The sequence below is a fragment of the Ambystoma mexicanum genome, chromosome 3q, assembly GCF_040938575.1.
Source record: "Ambystoma mexicanum isolate Mex_15411 chromosome 3q, UKY_AmexF1_1, whole genome shotgun sequence".
NCBI lineage: Eukaryota > Metazoa > Chordata > Amphibia > Caudata > Ambystomatidae > Ambystoma > Ambystoma mexicanum.
In genome coordinates this window covers 1,057,574,579-1,057,601,984 of record NC_090926.1, presented here as the reverse complement: position 1 = coordinate 1,057,601,984, position 27,406 = coordinate 1,057,574,579, and the positions used below count along the sequence as shown (strand labels likewise).

Here is a 27,406-nt window from a genome sequence, read left to right as displayed (position 1 = left end):
CTTATATTGCATTTTTAGCCTGACATGATGTTTCTGACTAGTCTACCTAATGTAAAGAGAGGGAAGCCTTTATATATGTGTGTGTGTTAGTTCATGGGACTATGCATGTGTGTTTGAGCTGAGATTGTGATCTGATGATTTTGCACGCATGTCTGCCCTGGGATGATTGCATGTTTTTTTGCTTGGGTGTGTGATTTATTGAGAGGAATAGTTTGTGCGTATCAGTGTGTAATATTTATTGTGTCAACAGTTGATTGTCTGTTGGTGTATTGGAGGGGCTTGAGTGCATGTTTGTGGGTTCCGTAAGCTGTTAATAGTATCTTTACATGATCAAGGATTGAGTGGGTTATATGATGATTGTCTTTCAGTGTGATGCTTGGGGGTGTGTTAGTGTGAACGTTCACAGAACTAAGTGCATGATCTATTAATTTCCTCACACGTCAGTGTCCAGTTGTCTGTAGGCGTCCTCTCCTGCTCTGCTACTAGGTACAAATTCTGAAAGTGAAATACTGTTTCACCTGGCATTTCATCACCACTTATTCGTATGTAACGACTTCTTGTCAAACAATCTGAAAGAAGGCCCTTATTTATCTATTATTTACATTTGTATAGCGCACAAACAGCCCAGGGGCATCGTGGCGCTGTTACTTGTAGGAGACTTTGTTACAGTGGGGTCAGAATTCATGCATTTTACATTATACATATGATGCATTGAAAAACATTAGTACATTAGACTAGTTGCAGTAGCAAAACATTTGCAGATTCCCATGGATGAGGCAAGTAGTCCCAGCGGCCTGTTCGAGTTGATCAAACGAACAGGGTGGTTTTCATAGCTTTGCGGAAGGCAGTGAGTGAAGGTTCGGCCTGAAGGGTAGTGGGAAGGGCGTTCCGGTGTAGGGAGGCAAGGTAAGGGAAGCTGGCGCCCCCCACCTTGGCTCTTTTTACCCTGGGTACGGAGAGCATGTTTGCGTAGGGTGTTCTGGTAGGCCTTATGGAAGTGGCACGGTGGATTCTTTGTGACAGGGAGGCCGGTGCAGAGAGGTGGATGTATTTATGGATGAGGGTCTGGGCTTTGAATATAACCCTCTCCTTTATAGGGAGCCAGTGGGCTGATTTTCTGGCAGCAGTGATATGCCCCATCTATTAAGTTATATTTTAATGTAGGGGTGATGCTATCTATTATTGTGGGGTGGGGAGTATATGCATGTTCAGTGTGTGCATGGGTATGTTGCTCCTTCCTCTTTATAGCCATATCATGATAAAACTCAACCTAATTATCCCTATGTTTTTCCAAACCTTGTGCATAATGCCTTCTTTTTCCATATCTTCAAATTCCCCTTTTCTTCACTTACTCGAATACGCGAACCATCATGAATACTTAGTGATCCATAACTTGCTCAATACTTGTGCCAAATCCTCCCTTTTCAATTTGCAATCCATAACCGCTATATAAACTTCCATTAAACAAGCTTTTGTTTATTGAATTAATCTGTGTTCTTCACCAAGAACCATTACTGTTCTTCAGTTGTATTCCCTCAGTGCTGTTTCTAGCCTAGTTGCACTCGTTTTGTTTTTCTTTCCTCATCCATAAATGTTTTTATCTAAATAAACCCTGTACGTGATCTTAATAATCTACTCTTTATTCTTGGACGTCATACTAATCGGGGTGTGCGCTATAAAAAATATTGTTTGGGCCCAATGGGACACTCCTTTATATTTCCACGTTTTAAAATACTAGTGTGATTTCTTGTGTTTGCATAATGAATCCCTAAAAATTATCCCCTAGTCACTCATCTCTCCCTAATATATCTGTTAATATGTTACAAAAAATATAATAATGTTATAAAAAGATCATGCTCTCCTATCTATAGTGTATGTAAGTCCAGTTATACTGGCTAGAAAGCTCCTTCCCATTGCTATTATTTCCCCTATTTCTGGATCGGAGTGTCTGTGTCCGTAAACGTATTAATTCCTGCTGTAAATATTTGTCATACATGATATAATATCGCTTGGTATTCCATTATCCTTCTTTGTTATGTAATTTGCCTTCAAAATTATATTATCCTCGACGCATTCCTAACACAATATGGATCTTGGACACATTTTTTGCGTGCTGTGCAGTGAGAGAGATGCTGTCCCCCCTCTTGGAGATTGCCAGTTTGCTGTGACTTTGATGCATATGCTTACATTTGCGTGTGATCTTGGGCATAATATCCTTATTACTCTGTGTTGTGGTGAATATGCCATCCCTCCTCTTTCTGTATTTAGTTAGTAATATTCTCACTTTTCTGGTTATTTGTACCACTTTCCTGTGCCTTCATTGCAAGTTCTCTATTACGTTCTCTCCTTCAATCACTTTCCCATCTCCTTCTGCTGAAATACTTCCTTGCCTTCTTCTTGTTACAAATTCTATGAAAAATAACTGCATCTGCTCTTACTTTTGGTAGTGCACTGAAACTTCTTAGAGCCCATCCAGTTGATGCAATCATTTCCATGCTACTTATCACAATGGTGCGAGGTACCTTTCTGTGCTCATTCACTATATATTGGACAACCATTGAGCAAGGCACCTTTCCTTTTTCCAAATTACTTTTCAATAATGTGCCTAAACTTGAAAAATTGTTTCTTGCATTACCTCGCTCTCTAATCTGTGTTTGCCCTATAGATGCTTTAAAAAAAGGCATATATTATAAGATTCACCATTTATTACTAATAAAAATGCCTATACTGCTTGAAATGAGATTTAAAAAGCAGGGATGCTCTGATGTGTTCTAATATAATATCTTATGTTCAAGTCTTTAAAAAAGAAAGTATCTGGCATAAATCCAAAATAACTAACACCTTAAGATGGCAAGTGGCATGTGTAAAATTCTAGTGTAAAACCATGTGCTCAAAAATGGTTAAATCATACATGCCTTTTTTTTGGGGCCAAAACTAACATATTCCCCAAACAAATACATATATATAGACCCCCCTCCAAATCAAAACCAAGGGTCTATCCACCCCACAATCCCATATATTCCAAAGAAGGGCTCCCCCAACACATCACTTCAATATAACATGCAACTAATATCAAAAAATATTTTGTCCTCAAAATCTACTATATTATACAGGGATCCTGATTACGGCCCTGCTCTACCCAGGTGGGTGAACGTTAAGTTGCTTGGTTGCTGTTTGGCAAATGTAATACATCAAACATTCATTTATTTTATGTATTCAATTTGCTAAACGGCAACCATTGTCACGATGTGGTAATCCGTAATAGGAGTGGGTGTATTGGGTTCTGTGACCATGCTCATTTATTTTACTTAAAATCCTCACAATCTACTCCATTTCGAATTTATTCAGCTGGTGTTTGTTGGATGGACCTAAAATTGAGCTCCTCTACTCAAGAAACACCATTATTACTAATATGACTAAAAGAAAACCTTAAAAAGGAGTCGGTTCAAAAGGTTTTGGTTGTATACTACTTTTTCCATAAGAGTGGTACTTACTGGACGCCACTAAGGCCTTTGATAAAGTGGACAGGCCCTTCCTCCCGTAGGATGTTCCTAGCCAACTATCAATCTCTGAAAACTCTGCTTCGGGTTAACCACAACTTATCGGATCCGATCCCCCTATACTGCGGTACGAGACAAGGATGCCCCCCCCTGTCCCTCTTTTATTTGCCCTAATGATGGAGCCCCTTGCCCAACGAATTCGCCGGAACCCTGATATTGAAGGGCTTTCCACTGGCACAGCAAAGCATAAAATCTCTCTATATGCAGATGTGCTGTTGTCTATACCAAATATTGGTCCCTCCCTAACGTCTTCGCTCCAGGAGCTTCATGGGTTTGGTAGGGTTGCAGGGTTCACTATTAACTTTGGGAAGTCTGCAGCATTGGGGGTGGGTTTAGACTTGGGGGATCTAGAAGCTCTCAGGCCACTATGCTCTATCCAATGGAGCCTGAAGTCAATACCTTACCTAGGGGTCCGAATCCTGGCACACCCCAAAAACGTTTACTCTTTGAATCCACCCTCCTTTTTAAAGAACTGGAAAGGGACCTTGAACGCTGGCCCTCGCATGAAATATTGCTCATTGGACGCATTACAGCATGCACAATGAACCCCGTCCCACGATTCCTTTATACTGGTTCCTCCCTCCTCGCCACAATCCCACTGCCTCCCCTCATGCAGCTACAAAAGAAAATGTTGGTTTATTTGGAACGGTAAAAAAATCCAGGATTTCCCGGAAAGTCATGATGGGCAATCCCCGCCTGGGAGGCCTAGGGGTCCCCAATCTACACAACTACCACGTGGCCTCGCAGCTAGTGCGCTTCCAAGCTTGGTGCATAGGGGATAAGCCCCCGAAATGGGTACAACTGGAACAATCGCTTCTCCCAGTACCCCTCCGCTTCCTTCCACACGTCCCCCCTCTGTTGCGGAGGGGATGGACTAAACCTTTGACCACCACCAGAGCTACCCTCGGTAACTGGGACTGAGCCCTAAAATCCAGAGGAGTTGCACGAGGCCTAAGCCCAAACTCCCCGGTCTTCTATAACCCGGCCTTCTCTCCAGGGCTTAACCCCTTGAACTTTAAGAACTGGGTAGCGGGGGAATTGGAATCCCTGGGGCAGCTCTTTGACAACAGCCAACCGTGTACTTTTGAAAGCTGCAAACAAGCCTTTCACTTAACTGAAGCAGACAGATTATCTTATGTGCAACTTCGGTACTGGTATATGCAACCACTAATCTGGGAAGCTACACGCTCTGCCCCCCCCCCTCCCCCTTGAACTCCCCCTACAGGAGATGCCAGAGAAGGGTTAGGACCACCAGTCCCTACAAATTACTTCAGGATAATCTTCTCTCCCCTAGACCCGCATATATGATACAGTGGGAAGCAGACCTGGATCACTTACTAGACGACCAAGCCTGGGTAGATAAATGGACTAGAGCACACACGTCCTCTTTCTGCATTACTAACTGCGAATGTGCGTACAGATTCCTCCTCCATTGTTATTAGTCCCATCACGTCTCCATCAGTTCAATCAATCACTTAGCCCCCTATGCTGGCGCAATTGCGGTCAGCCTGGATCGTATATACATATGTGGTGGACCTGCCCTATTGTTCCAACTTCCTGGACTAGATGCATAGCCCCCATTAAAGACATCACTCACGTGACAATTCCAAATAGCCCGTAAGTACTCTTGTTGGGCACTCCAGTTCCATGATCATAACCTAGTTCCGGGAAATCCGCCAAACTCCTCCCCCAATTGCTTTTGGCAGCAACAATTACAACGGCCCGCACATGAAAAACACCCAATGGCCCAGCACTGAACCTGTGGTGGACCAAGCTCTGGGACATCTTGGTGGCTGAAAAGGTCACCGCAGCCAGGGCTGGTCTCCTGCATCAGTTTACGGACATTTAGGCCCCGCTTATAGACTACGACCAGAAATTCCCGGCTCAAACCTGCAAACCTCGAGAGGCCCAGTGGACTTTTACGGGAGGTCCTCGGACCAATTCCACTGGCCCCAAACTGAGGGACTGGGGGGAGGCCTTGGAGAGCTGACGGAGGAGGGAGGTCAGAGCTGGGGAGCGGGTGAAAATCCTGGGGAATCTAGGGGTCTCTTAAATACTCTGTGATGTCAGGATACAAAGTATATTTCTGTTTTTATGCTATTTCTGCTTGTGCTACCGTTTCAAAAATGAACAAGTTTAAAAAAAAGAGTGGCCCCTGCTCACTTAAAACTGTATTAAAATACATTTTGAAAAAATATCAAATCATTCTAATAACCACTATTAATAATGTTAATCAAAATTCACGTTCTGATGTTTGTTAATCTGCTTAGAATCACATGCTGTGCATAGTCCGACATCCAGTGGTCACTGCGGAGTATTGCATTTTGTTTTTTGTTGTCGAAAAGGGGACGTCGACAAGGCGTGTCTGTAACACTATCCCTATAGTGACGTGCAGTGTACCCACAATCCCTCACGCGTCAAAGTCCCTCAGATTGTTTTTTTCTGCCCAGATATTGGTCGCCTTTACGCGGAGCTCCTCGAGAGACATTGCAAAAACTTTATTCGACCGTTGGTCGTTCTTAATTTATACTATTACTTGCATCCCTCTTTCGGGGGATGTAAGTAATAGCTGCAAAGCTGTTCCTCACCGATCAAGATCTCCGACGGCAGTGCCTTCGACGGAGGAGGTTGTTCGGTGTTCACCGAACACGTGGCCTGGCCTCGACGGCAAAATACAGTAGGGAGAGTGGGGTCGTGGGACATTTATTGTTTCTCTTTGAGAATGCCTTTCCCTTTGCCCTCCCTTTCCTTCGGGGTTGTTGTCACATGCAATTGGTTCCTCAGCTATGGAGAGGACACCCTTTAGGTTTTGCCCGCGTTGCAAAGGCAAGTTTACCTGGAAAGACAAGCATAAAGGGTGTAACCGTTGCTTGCCCCTCGACCACAAAGAAGACGGCTGTGCGGCCTGTCAGCTCCTTAAGGCGAAGACTTTAAAAGACCACAGGGTCAAAGGTGGCCAGCCTACGCCATTTCTAGGTCTGATTCATCACCCGCCGTCGCCGCCGAAAGTGACGAGGAATGTGACAACCCGACGTCCGTTTCGGAAGTCGTAGACCTCTCTCTAAGGAGCGTTCACGCTCCTAGTCTGTCCCTGGCCCCGACAAGCTCGGCTCACGCCCTGCTTATGGGGTTGAACACCCCGGCGACAAGGACGCACACAGAAAACACTCCCATAAACACATGACCCAAGGCTCTTCCCCGTCGAAGACGAAGAGAGCATTAGCGCCAACGGAGACGCAGGTCCTACCGGCAGCCTCCTCAGACCGTAAGAGTCTTAAGCCCCCCTCGCAAACGCGACTAGCGGCTGGGCTACCCCGCAGATAAGGGTGCTATCACTAAACCGACAGACGACGCGCACCGTCAGAGCGCCCGTCGGCGTAGAGCAAGCGATGCCTGTAACGTCGACGCCGGAGGTACCCTCGACAGACAGTTTAGTTGTTGAGAGCCTGGCGCAGATTATTTCCACCGATGGCCAGAGACGTACGGCGAAAGAAACATCGATCACCGCTCATAAGGCCCGGGAGACGCCGAAAAGGTCAGAAGGAAGGCAGGAACGGAAGCCTCCGTCGAGAGGGACCCCTAGCCTACCAGAATGCTTTTCAGAAGGTGAGGGGAACCTTTCTTCGATGTTATGGGTTAGGTCGAAGCGTTTTCTAACGGAAGGCTCTCCCCCCCCCCCCCCCCCCCTGACGGCTCTGGGGTACCTCACGAAACCCTAGAGAGACTTCAGTTCTGTATGGACAAAATGGAGAGGTTTATGGAAACTCAGAACCTTCCAACACCCAAGAGATCAAGAGAGGGACCTCAGGAGGATCCCAGGGCCAAGTACCCTAGGCTGTTTGACCCCCCCCCCCCCCAAGAGGATTTATATAACCCCACTGGTGAGGACCCCCACTTCCAGGAGGATGATGAATTCCTAGGCAATGAAGGGGAACAAAACCTAGAGGAGGAAGGTTTTGAAGACAATCCAGATATGGGTGATGGGGGCTTCGGAGAAGACCCAGAAGAAGACGCTTCACAGCCCTGGCAGTCCCCCTCAGCGTTTTCAGACCCTGACGCCATAAACTTGTCCCCACCCAAGGACTCACCTATTGGGAATATGTCTCCTATAGACGATCAATCTACCTTTAATGCACTACTACGCAAGGCAGCAGCGCATTTCGAGATCGAGAACGGGGAAACTTCTCCTGACATCGACTTTGTAGAAAAGATCATTAAGGAGAAACCCCCTGTCAGCCAAACCATTCCCACCAGGGGCCACTCTGTACCAGACTCCTTAGTGGTGACAAATACTAGGAAGAGAGCAGGGGTCCCGCTGTCAACTAGCGAGGCACCACCAGATAAAGAAGGTTAAAAATGGTATGCCCTAGGAAAGAGGATTACAGCCTCAGCTGCCTTTTCAGCAAGAATTGCCAACAACAACTCTCTGCTGGCAAGTTACGCAGATGCACAATGGAGCAAACTACGTAAGGACATTGAGGAGGTACCGGAACCCCTACGTACTCGGCTTCTAGCCACGGTGATTGAAGGGACCTTAGTCAACCAAAGCATCATTAAAAATACTCTGGATGCTGCAGAAACGGCTGGCCGTTCCCTAGTCCATGGAATCCTCCTCAAACGCCATGTATGGCTACGTAATTCAGGCTTTAAACCTGAAACACAAGCATCTCTAATTAACAAATCTTTAGAAGATGCAAACCTCTTTGGTAAGGCGGTAGATGAGGCACTAGAGACTGCAAAGAAGGAATTTGACACCATCAAAACCCTAGACCAAATTTCAAGGCCTCCCAACAAACGTGGTTATGGCAACAAACGCTTTTCTCGAGGCCAGCAGCAACAACAGCAGCAGCAATACTCTGCAGGTAACTGGTCCTCTAACCAAGGCACCAGTGGACAATACAACCAAAGAGGACAACGTCGTGGCAAGGGAAGAGGTCGGGGTCCCACCCCTAGAGGTTCCCAAGCCACCAACACTGAATGACCCCGGTCGGGGGCCGGTTAACATCCTTTCTTCCAGCATGGGAGGGTATAACTTCAGACCGCTCGGTACTATCAACCATAGCCCGCGGTTACTGTATAGAATTTAACAGTTCCCCCTACGTACAGACCCCCAAGGGGACGATGCATGGGGGGACGATGCATGTCGCTAGAACACCTCGCCATCCTTCAAGAAGTGGACCAACTACTAGAAAAAGGAGCTGTAGAGATCGTGCCTCTATCCAAGGTAACGGAAGGTATTTATTCAGTGCACTTCCTTGTACCCAAAAAGGACTTAACCATGCGCCCTGTACTAGATCTGCGCCCAGTGAACAAATTTGTCAAACCTCAAAAGTTTTGTATGTTGACTCTACAGGAGTTAATCCCCCTGCTTTCACAGGGAGATTACATGACAACACTGGACATGAAAGATGCATACTTTCATATTTTAATGTTGCCAGCGCACAGGAAATACCTCAGGTTCATGATGGAGGGCAAACACTACCAGTTCAGAGTGCTACCCTTCGGCATAGCATCAGCGCCGACAGTATTCACAAAGGTACTGGCAGTGGCAGCGACCCACCTGCGCAGGTTGTTCATCCCAGTATACCCTTACCTCGACGATTGGCTCATAACAGGGGATTCTTACGAAACATGCTTCTCAAATACCCAAAAGACTGTAGACCTTTTGTTTCAACTGGGCTTCTCCATCAACGAGAAGAAGTCCAGTTTAGACCCCAGCCAGATCAAACAATTCCTAGGGGCTCTAATTCGAACAAAGGACGGCCTCGTCTTCCCCTCCAACGAGAGGGTCCAAAACATGCTGTTTCACATCCCTCAATATGTGGCCGGTCGAGAGGTGACGGTACGCAAAGCAATGCGCTTACTAGGAATGATGGCGTCATGTATTTATTTGGTACCTCACGCGCCTGCGCATGTGCCCAATGCAAGAGTGGCTCAACAGCCAGTGGTGTCAGGACAGCGGACAATGGGACGATCTAGTGGTGGTCTCGCAGGCCTTGGTTCTCTCGCTACGGTGGTGGTCGAAGGAAAACCTGGTAATAGGGAAACCATTCGCCACCCCCGCAGTGGAAGCCACTCTAACCACAGACGCATCCCTCACAGGTTGGGGGGGCTCACCTATCCCATCAGACTGCTCACGGAGTTTGGACTCCGAGCGTAGCATCCAAGCACCTAAACTTACTGGAGCTACTAGCTGTGTTTAAGGCACTGAAAGCCTTCCAGGCACACCTGCAAGGGAAGACCGTGATGGTCCTCACGGACAGCACCACAGCCATGTACTACCTCAACAAGCGAGGGGGTACTCACTCTCCAGGACTGTCCAAGCTGTCCCAGAACATCTGGAGTGGGCTCTCAAACACATGTTCCTACTGTCACAACATGTACCAGGGGAACTCAATCTGCTAGCAGACGAACTCAGCAGAGACTTCCCTCTGCCCTCAGAGTACGAATGCCGGTTACACGAAGACATCATCTTCGACGTCTTCGCACAATGGGGATTCCCAGAAATAGATCTGTTCGCAACTCAGGAGAACTCCCAATGCCAAGATTACGCCTCCAGGTACCCCCAGAACCAATCCAAGGGGAACGGTCTATCGATACCATGGTCAGGGAAATTAGTTTACGCTTACCCCCCCCCCCCCCGACACCCCTTCTCAACAAGATAGTGCACAAGATGCACCAGGAATAAGTTACCATGATACTGGTGGCCCCTATGTGGGCCAGACAGCCTTGGTTCGCTCACTTGATGGAGATGTCCCTATCTCCTCAAGTGAAACTTCCCTGCCCGTACAACATGCTGTCACAGGACAAGGGCAGGACACTACATCCATGCCCTCAGACCATGAATTTAGCAGCCTGGCTCCTGAGATCATAGAATTTGGACATTTACAACTCCCGCAGCGATGCATGGACATTCTCAGGGAGGCTAGAAAGCCTAACACTTATCACTGTTATTCTAGCAAATGGAAAAAAATGTTTCATCTGGTGCAGGGGAAGGAGCATCAACCCGGTTGAATGCTCTCCCACACAAATTGTTCTGTACCTGACTCGCCTACTAGACTCAGGCTTGGTGTTTATTAAAGTCCATTTAGCTGCACTTTCCGCACACACCACTTCACAACTTTAAGTGTCATGGTGGAAAGTCCCAGTTATTAAAGCCTTCCTGGAAGGAGTGAAGAGGATCCACCCTCCCGTAGCTAATCCCGCTCCCGGATGGGACCTAAATATGGTACTAACCAGGCTCATGGGGTCTCCCTTTGAACCCATGCACAAAGCAACACTTAAAGACCTCACTCTTAAGACTGCTTTTCTAATAGCGATCACCTCCATTAGGAGAGTAAGTGAACTACAAACGCTCTCTGTACTAGACCCCTTTGTAACAGTTCACAAGGATAAGGTGGTTCTACGCACACATCCTAGGTTTGGCATGGAATTTAGAGATACATTTTGGTGCAACCAGTCAATAGAACTACCAACGGTCTTTCAAAATCCTTCAAACTTAGATGAGAAGAGCCTGCATACACTGGATGTTCGCAGAGCCGTGATGTTTTATATGGAAAGAACTAGACCATTGAGAAAGACTAATCAGTTCTTTGTCTCGGTGGCAGCAGGAAGAGAAGAAGATGCAGTTTCAAAATCCACTATTTCTAGATGGATTGTACAATGCATCACTCTCTGTTACACTCTTGCTAAGAGAGAACTACCCTTCAAGCCAAGAGCACAGTCCACTCGAGGCACCAGGGCTTACATAGCTTTCATTGCAAATGTCCCTCTTGAGTCCATTTGCAAAGCGGCAACCTGGAGTTCTGTTCACACCTTTACAAAACACTACTGTCTAGATGCCCACTCTAGATCTGATTCCCAGGTGGGACAAGCAGTATTAAGACATCTTTTTTCTACTGTTCCTTCTCACAACCCACCTCCAACTCCGGGTACTGCTCGCTAGTCTATGCACAGCATGTGATTCTAAGCAGATTAACAAACATCAGAAGACAATGCATTACTTACCGTAAAAGCATTTCTGATGGTTGTATCTGCTTAGATTCACATGCGCCCACCCTTCCTCCCCGCTCGGATGGAAGGAACATAGACTTTCTTCTATATCTCTCTTTTCAGTACTCACTCACGTCTAATAGGCTCCCTCAGGGCAGTAAAAATACAAACGGAGGGACCTCGACGTGTGAGGGATTGTGGGTACACTGCATGTCACTATAGGGATAGTGTTACAGACACGCCTTGTCGACGGCACCTTTTCGACTACGAAAAACAAAATGCAATACTCTGCAGTGACCACTGGATGTCGGACTATGCACAGCATGTGAATCTTAGCAGATACAACCATCAGAAATGCCTTTAGGGTAAGTAATGCATTGTCTTACTTATCATGCAGAAAAAATCAAAAATTCATAAAAATCCCCAAAAACATTTCATTCAAAAACGCCCTTCCCCATTTCATTCATTTACACATCAGATCAAAATAACATGCTCTCCCAATTTAATATTTTCCCATTCTTATGTGCCACACATCTAAAAAGGGAATTCATTTATTTTTTTCTTCAAATTAGCCAATTCTTACAGCCCTTTTCTCCATACTTTCAAACAAAACAACCTAAATACAACTATAACTGTTTCTACACGCACTGTCATTCCCATCCTAAATATTCTTTTTCTTTCCCTACTCAAACCATCACTCCAAATTTCTGTCCCTACAATCAGCCCATTACTGCTACTATCAAGCAAACTACATGTTTCAGCGCATTATACTTAAGCATATGCTACTTCATCACTTATGTGCAGCTCAAGTGACTATTGTTCTCACGATCGAGATACTAGCCTAACTTCTGTTTGTCTCTTTGTATTTTGCAAGGAAATGCAAGCTGTTTCTATTTCCTGCATGCACACTCCTACTCACTTTTTTTCTGTTGAAGGTCTTAATTCTGAGCCGTTAACTGTGCCTGCCTGTCTTTATTTGTAGCTTAAGATGAACACTGAAAACAATGCTGCACTGACTATCTGAAGTCTTGGAATAACGCCAGGAAATGTTGCGCTGCCGCTAGCAAAAACATTGCATGGACATTTTCTAAAGTCTTTTTGTTTCTTGCTTAAAGTAACCCATTATGCAATGTGTGCATATTTAACCCTTTAAGTGCCATGGGGTTTTCCCCCCAAGTGCCAAGGCCTTTTTGTACAAAGAAACCTGTGGATTTTTCCTTGTAAGAGCAAGGAACATATGGTTTGCTGTGCTGAATACCCCTATTTCCTGGCTTTCAAGAACAGGTTGAGTGGCAACGAAATGTTTTTATTTTGATGTGGTTAACAACAGTTTTGTGAGAGGTAGGCGATTTTGGCCATTTTTGCCAATTGGACATGAATGCACGGAATGGAAGAAAAGGGTAGGAAAGCCGAATTGGAGGACAGAAAGGCATACGTTTCTGAAAAGTAGACAAAATTCCAAGTTTAGGAAGGGGTGATTTCCGCAGGTCAGGCAACAACTAGGTAGGGGGAAATGCCATAGATTGGGGAAAAAGTGTGAAAATGACCGAAAAAAAGGTATGTGGTGGATATGGTTGGCTTGGTACGGCAATGGCTTCTATGAATTTTGAGAAAAACAATGCTCCGCTACATACACACATTTTGTAGTGTTTCACAAAACAAGCAATACCACAAGCCAAACACTGAGCCATGGTACACAGGAGTTGTATGCTTACGGCCTGAACAGACGTACTTTGCATGTGTACATCAGGAAAACCAATGTGATGAGGAACGGCAAGCATATATTTTTTGAAAGAGCATAGGCAGACCTTTTGACCAATGTGCCCATCTGTACCAAGGGAATTTTGGTAAACAAAGAAACAAATTGAAAATGGCAGACTGCACTTTAGGGGGCTGAGGGACACCCTAAACCGCTGGAAAATGTTCAAATGTAATGGGGGGTGCACCTCTCCACCCCCACCCCAACTGGAGGGGTGGCGCATCGCATTTAACCCTCCCTGGGGGCAGGTGAGGGGGGGCTGTCCTGCACTCCTCCCTTGGCTCAGGTGTCCCTTCCTAGGAGCAGATACCTGGCCCCGGGGAGGGCTACATGACATGGCCCCCACTCCATTGTGGGTGGGGGGGGGGGTTCACCACCCCTTCCCTTTAGAAAATTCCCCGTCGGTTTGGGTGTCCCACAGCCCCCCCCCCCCCCTAAAATGTGGTCCACCATTTTCACTTTATTTCTTTGGTAACCCAACCCCCCTTGGTGCAGATGGGCCCAATAGCGTGCCAATCTGGCCCCAGGGTACCCAAACCTTACTGCCCCACCCACTGGGGGGCCTGTCCCGCACTTTTTGGTGGCCCTCTCCCCCCTCACCCAAAATGGGTGGCGGGGGCACCTCATGCAGGCCTTCCTGGGCCTCCTACAAACGGCTGCATGAGGTACACCCCCCCCCTCCATTTGGGGTGGGGAGGGGAGGGCCACCAAAAACTGTGGGATAGGCCCCCCAGTGGGTGGGGCAGTAAGGTTTTGGGCCCCCTGGGGCCAGATTGGCACACCAATGTGCCCCTCTGCACCAAGGCAAGTTTTAAACAAAGAGAAAATTAGAAAATGGCAGGCTGCACTTTAGGGGGGGCTGAGGGGCACCCTACACCGCCGGGGAATTTTGTAATGTAAAGGGGGTGCACCTCTCCACCCCAATTGGAGGGGCGGCGCATCTCATGTAGCCCTCCCTGGGGGCAGATATGGGGGGGCTGTCCTGCACTCCTCCCTGGGCTCAGGTGTCCCTTCCTAGGAGCAGATATCTGCCCCCAGGGAGGTCTGCATAACATGGCCCCCACTCCATTGTGGGTGAGGGGAGGAGGTCACCACCCCTTCCCATTAGAAAATTCCCTGTTGGTTTGGGGTGCTCCACAGCCCCCCCTAAAATGCGGTCTACCATTTTTACTTTTTTACTTTGGTAACCCAACTCCCCTTGGCGCAGAGGAGCACATTGGTGTGCCAATCTAGCCCCAGGGTGCCCAAACCTTACTGTCCCCCAATTTTTGGTGGCCCTCTCCCCCCTCACCCTAAATGGATGTCGGGGGCACCTCATGCAGGCCTCCCTGGGCCTCCTACAAACGGCTGCGTGAGGTACACCCCCCCCCATTTGGGGTGGGGGTAGAGGGCCCCCAAAAATTGTGGCACAGGCCCCCCAGTGGGTGGGGCAGTAAGGTTTGGGGACCCTGGGGCCAGATTGGCACACCAATGTTTCCCTCTGTGGCAAGGCAAGTTTAGTAAACAAAAAAAAATAATGCAAAATGGCAGGCTGCCCTTTAGCAGGGGCTGAGGGGCCGCCTACACCGCCAGGTCATTTTCTAATGTACTGGGGGTTGACCCTCTCCCCCCCACACCAAATGCAGGAGGGGGGCATCTCATTCAGCCCTCCCTGGGGGGCAGATGAGAGGGGGGGTTCTCATGCAGCCCTCCCTGGGGTTACAGGCCCCTTCCTAAGAGCAGATAACTGCCCTCACGGAGGGCTGCATGACATGACCCCAAGTCCATTTTGGGTGGGGGGGGCAACCTCTTTCCATAAAAAAACTTCCCTGGTGGTCCAGTGGAGGGGGAGTGCGCTTACCTTCTCTCTTCACCACGGCAGCCCGAAATGGCTCCCGCGGCGAATTTACTTTCAGTTTCACACCGGCTTGCATTACGCACGCCAACGTGAAACTGAAGGTAATCCAGCCCCCTGGCAGTGAGGGGGGGACCTCCCCCTCACATAGCCCGGGGGTTGGATTACAGTTTTGTGTGATCCCTGCTATGCAGGGATCACACAAAACAAGGTGCCAAAAAGGACGAGCTATTGCGTCCTTGGCACTACGGAGATAATGTCAAGGATGAGATATCTCATCCTTGGCACTTAAGGGATTAAACCTAACTAAAGTACAATTCATAAACAAATAGTTTCTCCTCTTTTCAGCATCTGTAAGTCAAGCTTTTTCTTTGAAGCTGTTTTCGCTGTAATTAAAAATTATATGGCTTCAAAGTCACATGTTTCTGTCTCTACCACGCACAAGACAAGGATAACAAAATATATTTTTAAAAAATGTCTTCCCCTTAACAAAGCTAATGGAAATGCAAATTGGCTTTCCTGCACCATCTCATACTTTACCTAAAAATCGGACTTCTGCGCCTACACTGTCAAGTGCAGGGAAGGAAAGTCGGATCTGTTTTGGATGAGGTCAGCTTACTTGTCATCAGAAAAAACTTTGGGCTTGTCTCTTCTCGGCCGCCAAAATGTTGCAGAGGCCCCAGCCCAGTCATACTTCAAAAAAGCCTCATCAAAAAAGGGATCTGTACAGACAGCAAGGTTTATTCTCAGTCAGCTGGACACCATCACAGCAGCCACAGTTGGTCAGTCAAAAATACAGGAACTCCAGCCTGCTCATTTTAAACACACTTTTTTTTAAAGCAAATACAGGATTGCACAATATTTATATGCAAATCTGGACCTTACTTAATACATTTTCATTGGTCCTTCTTACAGGATGTCAAACTATCTTTGACTCCGTTGGACAAAAAACACTTCTGACTAGGATGATTTGCTATTAAACACTAGAAAATGGCAGTTCTGAAACACATGACTCTTTATGCAAATAAGCAAATCTAGGTAGTTTCCCAGATTTCACTTGACTGTGCAATATGTTGCAATTCCCACACTGAACCCCCCCCAGGCTTCTGAGAATGATGCATCTTGTTCCAGACTTGACACATTTTGTTCAGAACATAGACTGTCTGGCTCTCTATCCTATCTTTTCTTAATATAATATCTGTTTAATGAACATACCGCTGAAAAACACATATTATTGCTTTTAAAAGACTAAATTGCCTGCCCCCCGTTTTTCAGCTGATCTCAGTCAAACATTAATTTCTGCACACAGGACTTTCCCTGTGGTTGCTAAATACTTTTGCTCCCATCAGACTCAAAGCTTTTATTTGAAAGGCAACTGTGGAGTACATTTTGAAATTATGAATGTCTACTGAACATGAATAACCTTCATATTTAAACAGTGTGGCCTAATGTCTTATTTATGTTTGTACAAAATGTAAGCACACCCTCCATATCCCATGCCACCCCCAAGTGTGTGCAGTGACCCCTATGTCCAATGTACTTTTACCTTGAATAAGGACAACTTAACTAAACGGACAAGAATCCTGATTTCTACAATGGACAGGGGAGTAAAGTATTGGCCCTAGTTACCATTTTTGTCCATCTACCATAAAGGGGAGGGGGATATAGACCTCCTCTACAGATGTTTGGCAATCAAATGTGGGCAAGCAGTGCCATTGTTCTCTACATGTAGCCACTGAGCTGTATGAGGTGAGGTTGTATAACTGATAATATCTAAGTGAGCATAGCACAGACCTGGTCAATTGGACCAGCCTTTCGTCTCTCTGTGGTTAATAAAGTGGGTATCGGTGTGTAGGGTAGTACCAAGCACTTGTAAACATCTTTTTATGTTGTGCATTGCAAAGGCCTCCCATGAATACCAACCCTGCCCCCTCCTCTCAGGCATACTATTTGTTTGCCCCCCCTTCCCTTGGCCTCGTGTCCACCATCAAACAATAGGTCACATCCAAAAATATTATCCTTTCCTGCTCCTCCATTAATAGATAGTATTTCCCTGCATCCAACCTATCCATAATTTGTTAGTGACGTGTACAAGTCATCAAGCAAAACTAGTCTCCCCCCTCCCTCCTAACCAATAAGGGCATATGCCAAAGAATACTGAATATCTTTATTAGGTTGTGTATGTATTACCAGAGCGCCAAAGCCCATAGGCATCTAGCCACTACATTGAACGAAGACAAAACAAATCGAGATGGAGAACGCAACAAGAAAAGTGGATCCTGCCTAGGCAAGTAATCTAGTTTTTAAGAGTTTCCTGAAATTAAGATGATTTTCCTCTTTCTGCAGAAACTCTCGGAGCTCATTCCAGGACTGTGCAATGAAAGTGGGGAAAGACTGACCATTCCCCGATTTCTCTTGCACCGATGGACTATTAAACTACGTGCCCCAGATGATCTCAAGTTTCTACCTGGTTTATGGAACTCAAGTTGTTCCTTCAAATAGCATGGTGCAGTCCCAAACGAACACTTGTGGCCCAGCGTAAATATCTTAAATTGAACTCTGGCTACCACAGGGATCCAATGAAGTTCCCTGCAGGCCATGGATACTGGGTCTCTGTATGCAATGTTGTACACCATGTGTACAGCATAATTTTGAAGCTTCTTCATACATTCCTTGCTTACTCCACCAAGTAATGAATTATTATATTTGAGCCGCGGTAGAATGATAGCTTTAACCTGCTTTTTGTGATATTTCTTCATAACCAGAGGGCAGATCTGTCTCAGGACTCTTAAATAATAGTTGGAGTTCTTCGCTATATAGTTCACATGAGCGTCCGTTAAGCGAGGCCTCCGTGAAGGTACCAAGAGTTTTGACCTTACTGGCCACAGGTATATGGCCTCCATCAATGCAGAAACTCTTCTATTCCTGGCTAAGGCCGTCCAGAGCATGAGTAGACACGTACACCATAAACTTGGTTTTGGTAGCATTAAAGCCAAGTCAATTTGAGGGCATTTGTTTAGCTTTTCTTGATACAGTTGCATAATCCCTACTAAGTATCACAGAGTGCTGAAAGTCATCTGCATAATTATCAAAGAATGTCCCCAATCTCTCTTTCATCACACAATGGTTGGCTATAAATATTAAAAAGAGATGGCGATAAGCATCCCCCTGTGGGACATTCCATACATGATTGGCTCAAAATCAGAAGAAGCAACTCCCCAACAGATTCTGGAAGGATTCCATTCATGATGCAGCTTCCCCTGAGAATCAGCCAATATCCGTCAACCTGTGGAGCAGCGTTTTATAGTAAAGGAGGTTGAAAGCTGCTGATGGGTCTAAAAGGATCCGCAATCCCAACCCACTCCTTTCTAAGGCCAAGAGCATATGAGTCTGGAGGTCAAGCAAAGCACTTTCGGTCCCATGGGCACACTGAAAACTGGATTGTTTCTTGTGGAGGCGGCCCATAGCTTCCACATGAGATACTATTTGCATAGTGGCCACTTTATCGATTATTTTAAGTAGAAAAGGGGTATTAGTAATAGGCCTAAGGTTGGAAAGGTCCTTTGGATCCAGTCGTTGTTTCTTCAGGAGGGGGGTGACTACCACATCTTTAATAGTCAGAGGAACCAAACTTTGTGCAAAGGAAGCATTAATAAATCTTCCAAGAAACGGTGAAAATGGGTCCTGGTGCTTGAGAATGAATTTAGAGGGTAATATATCTCCTGGACCGCTAGTGGAGTGCGTGGCACTCAATAGTTCAGCTACCTCTTAATCAGTTACAGCAGAGAAATTAAACAAGGATGTAGAGTCTTGGGTTTTTTGTTTCTTTACCCCAACAATATCAGAAAGGACGGGGGATCTTATTGTTCCAGGTCTTTGCATTAGGGTTCAAAAATCATATCAGCGCGTGCCAAAATATACAATCGTCTTTGTGTGGGTTAATGGTCTGATTCAAGGCATTGGGTTTGAACATGTTAAAGAGCTTTTTGGTTTCATTACCTAGTTTTGTAATTTGTTCATTATAGGAATTGTGTTTGGCCTCCAGTATCTTAAGTTTGTATTCTCTCTCTGATTTTCTAATCCTCTTTTTTTTCTTCTGTACTTTGTCTTTGAGCCAGTTATGTTCGGCTTTCCTTTTCCTTTGTTTAAGCAAGTAAGTTCTGGGGTGAACCGTTTCTGGTTGCCTTTGTAAGGTTACAAACCTCTAAAACAGAAGTGCCTGTTAGCCATGGGGTGGAGAATTTATTTTACTTTGTGTCGGATGCGAACCATGGTTTTCAGGTGGTGTTGCCATGATTAAACCAAGAGACAAATGAGCATATGCATGATCATTAGTATCCTTATATATAACCTCAAGCATTTCTGAGCTCTATTGAACCGTAAGCCAGGATATTTGCAAATAGCATATGCTGTGAACTGATTCACTTGCACAGTGGGTCGTATGATATGCCACATCCACCTGCCTAATTCAGCGTTGTGTGGTATTCCACGTGGGCTTTCCGCTGCCAATTTTTACCTCGGAGGTAAATGTTCCAAAGGGGCTTAACATTTTCTTTTTACTGTCCACAAGAGAAGCACAGGTGCAGTAACCGGTTTTTAGTATGGGTCATGCTAAGGGCCTTAAAAGGTGGGCAGCCTCTCTCACCACCCATCTTGTGGGTGTTGAGAGAGGCGGTATTCACCATTTACTTTACTATGTACTTGAAACACTTGTGTATGGGCGCGTTATAAATGCCATATCATATGTTATTCCAAAGAGTTTTTAACTACTGTGCATTATTCATTTCCATATTCTCATGGAAGAACGTGAAGTTATGTAATACCCTTTTTTGTGTTCTTTTTTTAAAAACTGAATATTGGTTAAAAACCTGTTTAACCTTAACAATACACAAGTGAATTAAAATACATTAGTATTGTGTATACAATTCAATCTAAAATAAAAAAGACCTATACAAATAGATTTAACAGTTCAAATATTTTACAGTATTTCACAAATAGAAAAGAAATAATCACAGCATAAAAAAGGTTATAAAAAACTCTGAAGTTAAAAATACACTCAATTGATATGATAGGTTATTTATAACTCGCTTAAAACCCAGAGGTTTGTAATTGTGGACCCGGGGATCGAACCTGTGTTTCTCCGTGTTGTCTTGCTTCCAAAGTGAACACATTGCCCCTGAGCTATCCTTCCATATATTACATTGTTGCAGACGTTCAATCAGCACCACAATGAACAGGAACACAGTTACAGCTAAAACCGCAGCAGTTGCTCCACCAGCAAGGTAATTCAACCACATATTAAGGTTACCAGAGGCAATGCCTATTTCAGCAATCCCAGCAAAGCAACATTCTGAATTGGGCAGATTTTCTATAATTCCACTGGTGGAGGCGATATCTGCAGATGGTGGTATTTTATTAAAACATCCTGCTTAACTCTTAATGACTCCCCAAATGCTTAGCCCCGCCTCAGAAGCTGAGATTTGAATCCATTCTACAAGCACTTCACAATGACCTTCCAAACTCGTTTTGTTACAAATAATTAAGATTTGCTTTTACACATCTACAAAACGATTGTGTACATGTATTTATGTAGGCATCGAGGCACTACAAACACAAACATACAGACATAAAAACAAAAAACATAAAATACTTAAGTCCATTCAAATCCATTTGATAGAAGGGCAAGAGTCAGTACAATAATCAATTCCATTATTCAGTCAGAAACAACTCCCCCCTAATGAGCATAATCTACTATCAGTTTCAAATCCAATGATAGTTTTGCAAAGATCAACACAGAGGGTCAAATAAGATGGCAAGTTACTCCTGTTGCATCCCACCAATATACAATCCATATCCTTTTGGGTACACCACTGGTCGATCTTGATCCTTTTAATAATCTTAAAGTCGGACATTCTAACTACACCCGGACTAGTCTTCTGCTGCAACCATGCAAGTACATTGTTCCTTTAAGCGTCTAGTGGTTCACAATCTCCACAGGACTCCACATTAGAAATAATAAAGTTCTTGGGATCCATAACAGTCTTTAGCAATTACAGGCATCGAAGCCTTGCTGACACGTAGACGTTTTGGAATACAAAGTTTGGAGTTGATGTGCTGTTTCAAATCATGAACCAGCACCTGGATGGGGTCTCCTGAGTCAGCCTGAAAACTGTACTTAGGAACTTGGGTTGACTGCTCCCTTACTGTGTATGCATTTGTGGTTAAAACTTGGGGCTCAGATAAAGCTTTCTGACAGTCCATAGAGTCATCCTTTGGGGGCTGTATTGTATTTCTTAACTCATCTGACAGGAAGGATCACTCGTTTCCCCACACATTAATGTCTTTCCCATCTCCTAGGGATTTATTAACATCAAGAGGGGCCAGACAGCTCAGATCACAATGTGATATTTGGGACCTCTGGGACTCAACATTTTCAGAGTTATTTCCTATATCCGTAGGCTGATCCCACTGATGGGATTGGCCTATCTTTTCTGACCGAAAATGGACTCCAACATTGTCTATCTCATCCAGCCATGTGAAAAAGTCTGATAGGTTATTACACAAATTCAGTTCCCCAATTATTTTATCCTTCATTTGTGCCCATTGCACCGGACAAATATGGGGCAGTTGATGAGGAGATGTATCTTTCTTCTCTAGCATCACTGTGGAGAAAACTCCACAGTGGGCAATTGAGCACTGTTTAATGTTGGTTGTCCAGGGATTGATCCTCTGCTATTAGCGTCAGTCATTTACTGTGTGTAAGGGTGACCTGCCATCCGCCCCGTGGTCCCAACTACCCAAGATAACATTCTCAGAAGGGCATCCCAACTCTCCAATATGAGCCAATGGGCCACATTACGACCCTGGCGGTACAATGATAACGACGCCGGTAGTGATGCCGGCGCCGTTATCACTGTACCGCCACATTACGAGTTCTGCTCGTGGCGACCGCTCTGCGTGCGTGGTCAGACCAGGTGTGCAGAGCGGCACCCGCGAGCAGACCAGGATGGTAGCAACGGTACCGTTATGAAGGCTACCGCTGCTACCATCCCTCCCCATTCCCATTCGAGCCCTATTGGGGCTCAAATGGGAATGGGGACGTACCGGCTCCTGGTCCCACGAACGGGAAATTACTGGCCCCCCCAAGGTCGGAATGGGCCGTTAATGCCTCTTTATCGAGACCCGGACCCGAGTTCGGGGGTAGCCATGCCCTTATTAAGGGCATGGCTACCTCCAACCTCGTAATGAGGCCCAATGACTCATCCACAACTTTTGCATTAATTAATGGTACAACTGACGATCCACTGGAATCGGTTTCATCTTCAGGAGAGCAAGATCTCATGACTTGCAATGTCAGCCTTCTTTGGGCTCTTCCGTTAATTGTTTTTTTTTTTTTTTAAGGGAGAGGCGTTGTTAAATGCTGCCAGGAATGTGGACATTTTTGTTTTACTTTAGCTCTGGTGGTGGGGGTATTGGGTATCGATAAGGGACAAGTGAAGCAAACAATTTGTCCTGCTATTTTAGAAGTACACGACGTCACCAGGCACACACAGCTGCTACGTGTGGGCCTAACGCACTCCTTGGCCCTGCAATGGCTCAGTCAGCCCTCTCAAACGCCAGTCGAGACTCGCATTAGCCCTGCTTACCAAGCACTGCTATGGCGCTCGAGGTGCACCGTCGCTAGCTCCAATTGGACCGAATCGTCCCCACTCCACCATGCAACGCCTGTGCCGCATCCCGCTCTATATTCAGAGGGGCCAGAACGCACTCTGAAAGGTAGAAGAAAGGACCCAAATACGAGCATCCATCCACTCGTTCAGCCGTCAAGCCGTGCCCGGAAAGAACCGCTTCCGACAGCTCATGTTCGATGGCTTGCAAAATACACAAATCACATCGTAAACCCACCTGACGATTACACATCCTTAATGAAACGTACTAAGCAAAACGAGTATTATTGAAGCTTTATTATTCACATCCTGACTAGAAGGCTACAACGACCTGAATGCAAAGTACTGTGAACCTCAAAGGTTTCCCTTGTTTACTACTGCACTTACTGGCCTGAAATACATGCATAAAAAAGTGTGTAATAAGATCACCTGGCTATAGTCATTAGGTATTGGAGACTTGCAGATTTTCAAAATTGAAGCTGTAAGAAAATTTGAATCTACAAAAAAAGAAAGTCCTGTTTTTGGAGTATCTGCCTAGTAGACATCATGTATATAAGCTAAACCTTAATAAAGGTATTTTATTTGGTGAATTATTTCAGTTATGGAAGAAGGCAAAGATGGGGGTTGGAGGGTGGTTAACGGGATGTCTGTGGGTTGTCAGGTTGGAATGTTTCCATCACATTTGCCTAAACACTGTGATGCATTAAGCATACTTATTATATAGATAGTGGCGGGGCGCTTAAGTGTTCGGTTACCCAAGCACTTTTATGTTTACCACCAGCCACTACAAATAAAGAGCTTCACGTTTTAGATTGTCATCAACATTGTATTTTTCTCATAAAGTGTTTGCTACGTCATTGTTAAGATACCTGGAGGGCGGTGGCCCGGACTTTATCACTGCCATTATTTTTGGAACTAGTTTTATTCTATTTTTTTTATTTATTTAAGAAAAGTGAACATACAATATCACCGGCATCCTCTTCCCCTGCATGACATCTGTGAGCGTGGGCCCACAAGCCTAGAACCAGAATTTCGGGGGGGGGGGGGTTTAAGCCAAATGAGCTCAATAGGAAGACATGCCTGGCCACAGGTAAGTACTTTGACTGAAGCCCGAGGAACTCAATAACCCCCTCCCCCCAAAGACCTGCTACACCCAGAGACGGACAAAACCTGCCGCTGGGGTGAAGTCACTGCTGTGGGAATAAAATGGAGTGGCTACAGTCTATTTTCCTATTAAAGGGAAACACGATGTACATAATACAGATGCAGAATGAGAAGTAAGGTAACCAAACACCTTTCCAGTAGTGACCGGTGAATTGCTTCATTGAAGAGATGTAAATATTTCCTAAGAATGTGTGTGAGTGACTGAGCAAAAATGCTTTGGGTAAAATGCGATACAATTTTGCTGCCAAGTTACCAACAGCACATAGAAGCATTTTCATGATGCTTTTGCCCACAATATGTCACAGTATTCTGCCAGAGTAAGGAGACATTTGCATGCCGCCACATAAGAACACAGTCCTCTCCACTGTAAGAAGACCAGTCCATACTGACTGTGCCAGTATAGGCCAGCATTCCCTACTCGAAGACCTAGCGCTAGAGCCAGGTGAGGGTTCTGGCCAGTATGGAGGCTTCGAAGGATTGCACTGCTATGTGACCAGTTCCCAGGTGCCCATTTTGTATGCAGTAGCTGTGGGATAGTTCGAGTTGTCATTCATATTGTTGAGGCAGTAGCTAGAGAGAGGCTGACTTATTGATAGATTTTGTACTTAAGTTGAAAGAGCAGGATGTACACCGCGGGGTGAATATGAATAATTTTGATATGACTTTATCCCATAGCTAAACTGATGGGTGTGTGTTTATCTTTACACTGAGAAAGGTTAGACAAGGTTTATGAATCCTTTCCTATGTTGGCCTTATTAGGCCCTCTGCTTAGAAGCCCACTGTTGAAACTGTGTTCCCTATAGCTGGCCCTTGCATTCTTGCTTGGTCCTTTCAACATTTCTATTCGCGTTTAACTGAAGACAGTTTCTGATGCATAGGGCTGCCCCAATAACTGCCATTGCTTATTTGTAAGTGTTTCTGGTCAAAACGCTTTCTTACCTTAATAAATACAAATTTCGGAAATTCCCACAACTGGAAGTACAATTTGCAGTAAAGGGCATCTCTTGGGTTTACTCGCCTTTTGGCTGCCATGCAACCAGTTCATCTTGCAGAGAGGCTTTTAAGCTCCAAGGGACTGATCGCATGTATGTATTTGTAATGAGTCCTGGTGGCTGTCCGTGATTCAGACGGTCCCGTTGTGGTGCGTGAGTGTGACCTATGTATCCAGGTAGGTTGTTTGGATCAATGGGTCTTACATATGTGTACGGTGTATAGGTATTGCTGTTTATCTTGAATTATGGTGTAAATAAGGACCTGTACATTTTCTCTCTTGCCTGCAGCGACCTCCCGTGTTACATGTCCATAGTAGAAATGAAGTCTCTCTTCAGAATGAACAGTATCATCTCCTGCGCTAAACAACCTATCACTGTGCTGGAAATCTGTGCTCGAGACGGCACAGGGCTGCCTGCGGTGCTGCAATGGCTGCAATCTACCTGTAAGGGCTGACGATGAAATGGACGCTCTACCTGCAAAGCGGACCATGGAGGCAGTATGACCATGAAGGAGACTCCATCTGCAGCCATCGTGGACATCCTTTGCCGCCTGCCACTGGTCATGTGGGATGCACGCCTGCATTGACTGGTCACTGTGCCTCTGTGGACTGTTCCTGGGCTAGGAGAAGGGGGCATGAGGGGACTTGACTCTAAATCTCTGATCATGGAAAGCACTGCAGAATGTAATCATGGGCGATACTCTCTTTTCCGGCAGGGAATGATCGTGGCGATCTCCTTGACTACAGGGACAGACTGTAACGCTTCATCTGAGTGGACTGATTGGGCACACAATTCTGCCAAATGAGTGGCACAATGGAGAAATCCCTCCTGCAAATGTTCTCTTTTTTGGCTTATTATTGAATTGATGGACACTTGTTGCAGTGTTACGTTTATTTTTCCTGCCTCAATATTAAGATCATGTACTAGTGATGGAATCATTTCAAGAAAGGAAATCCGCTATGGGTGTTTCTTGCCTTGCTAGCCATCCACCTCAAAATGATAGTCTCACTGATGACCACACGGTCAGTGTAATCTGCTGCTTCATTCGCCATATCTGGTTATGCCTCTAAGTCACCTTACTTTAGACCAAGAATCTCACTTGCAAAAAGCATTCCATTCGTTGCTTCCAAAAGCATTGACTAATGCTCACGTTGGGACTGCATGTGGGGCTCTAGAATGGCTAGATATTTTCCCTTCCAGGATTGATGATTCAAAGTGTTTCAGACCTGAAATGATCATGTTGCTGGCTTCTTTTTACAATACTTAAGCAATAAGCCTCCATTCCATGGGTTGTACCGGGTGGTAACGGCTGGGGATTTTGTTTTTTAATTGGAGGGGTCTAAACTTGTCCCATGAATATTTTTGATGGATAGGGTCTAGTAAGTAAGGCTGAATCAGGCCCACTTTCGGCCAGTGTAAAAAAAATAATACACTTTTCCATGCAGACTGTACCCATACATTTCTATGCTTGCTGCACACATATATGTGAATGCTCTTATATGAGAACATACCCATATTCGCTTTTCTCATAATGCCAGTAGTTCTATTGTTAGAAAACATGCCCATGCTGGCTCTCCACTATTTGCCAGTATCTACATCCAAAAACATACGCCCGTTGGATGTTTTTACTGGTGTTAATAGAAAACCTACCCTTGCTGGCTGCACATATCCCCTCTTCCCCTTATGTTGGCTTGGCCCATAACGTCAGTAAACAAAATCTCATATCACAGTAAAGAAACCTGTCCTTTCTGGCTGGGCAAATGTACGAACACTAATCACATTTGCTTTGTATCTAGTAGTGCACCAAAGTAGTACCCTTGAACCTCTCCTCAGCCACCTAATAACACTCACGTTGGCTTTGCTGAAAAGTGGCAGTAAAACTTTCCATGCCAATCTAAAAAAAGGTCCATGCTGCTGGTCGTGTCAGTGCCCCACCAGCCTTGAGCACACACTGGAACCCATTCACACATGCAGTTACACCCCCATACAGCTTCTCGCTCAATCATTTACACGCACCCAGAACAGTCACAAGGTAGTCTCATGAACACTCATAACCATGCACACTACTCTCGCTGCATGCTAATTTATACACACACACACACTTTGATTCCCCCTTGTATGCATTCTCACATATACACTCTAGTATGCATATCCATGGAACACTTTTTTGTGTGCCTATTCCGCTCCAGCTCCGTACTCGCTGCCTCCTTTTCAGCTGCTCTCCAGCTCATGCACACAAGAACCAATGAGATACACAGTGGAGCTGAGCGCCTCCATGTGATGGCCCCTAGAATACTTTATTGTTCGCTTGCTAGGCGTTTATAGAGTAAGTAAATCCTGTTTCAAAGCGCCCAATACTTCGAATGCGAAGGAGGCTCAGGAAGGACCCCAACACACATTTTGGACTGCGTTACTCCAGCTTGTTTGTCCAATAGGTC

General features: G+C 45.4%; 1 protein-coding gene across 10 annotated transcripts in view; it reads left to right on the top strand.

The window, feature by feature from the left end:
• ARL16 (ARF like GTPase 16) overlaps window positions 1-25,843 on the top strand; it is a 182,466-nt gene extending 156,623 nt beyond the window's left edge. For all 10 annotated transcript variants that reach the window (XM_069655266.1, XM_069655271.1, XM_069655274.1 and 7 more), the window contains one exon: window positions 25,257-25,843. In XM_069655266.1, coding sequence (XP_069511367.1) covers window positions 25,257-25,422 — 166 coding nt within the window. In that variant the 3' untranslated portion in view covers window positions 25,423-25,843. The remainder of the gene's footprint in view (window positions 1-25,256) is intronic.
• The last annotated feature ends 1,563 nt before the right edge of the window (window positions 25,844-27,406 follow it).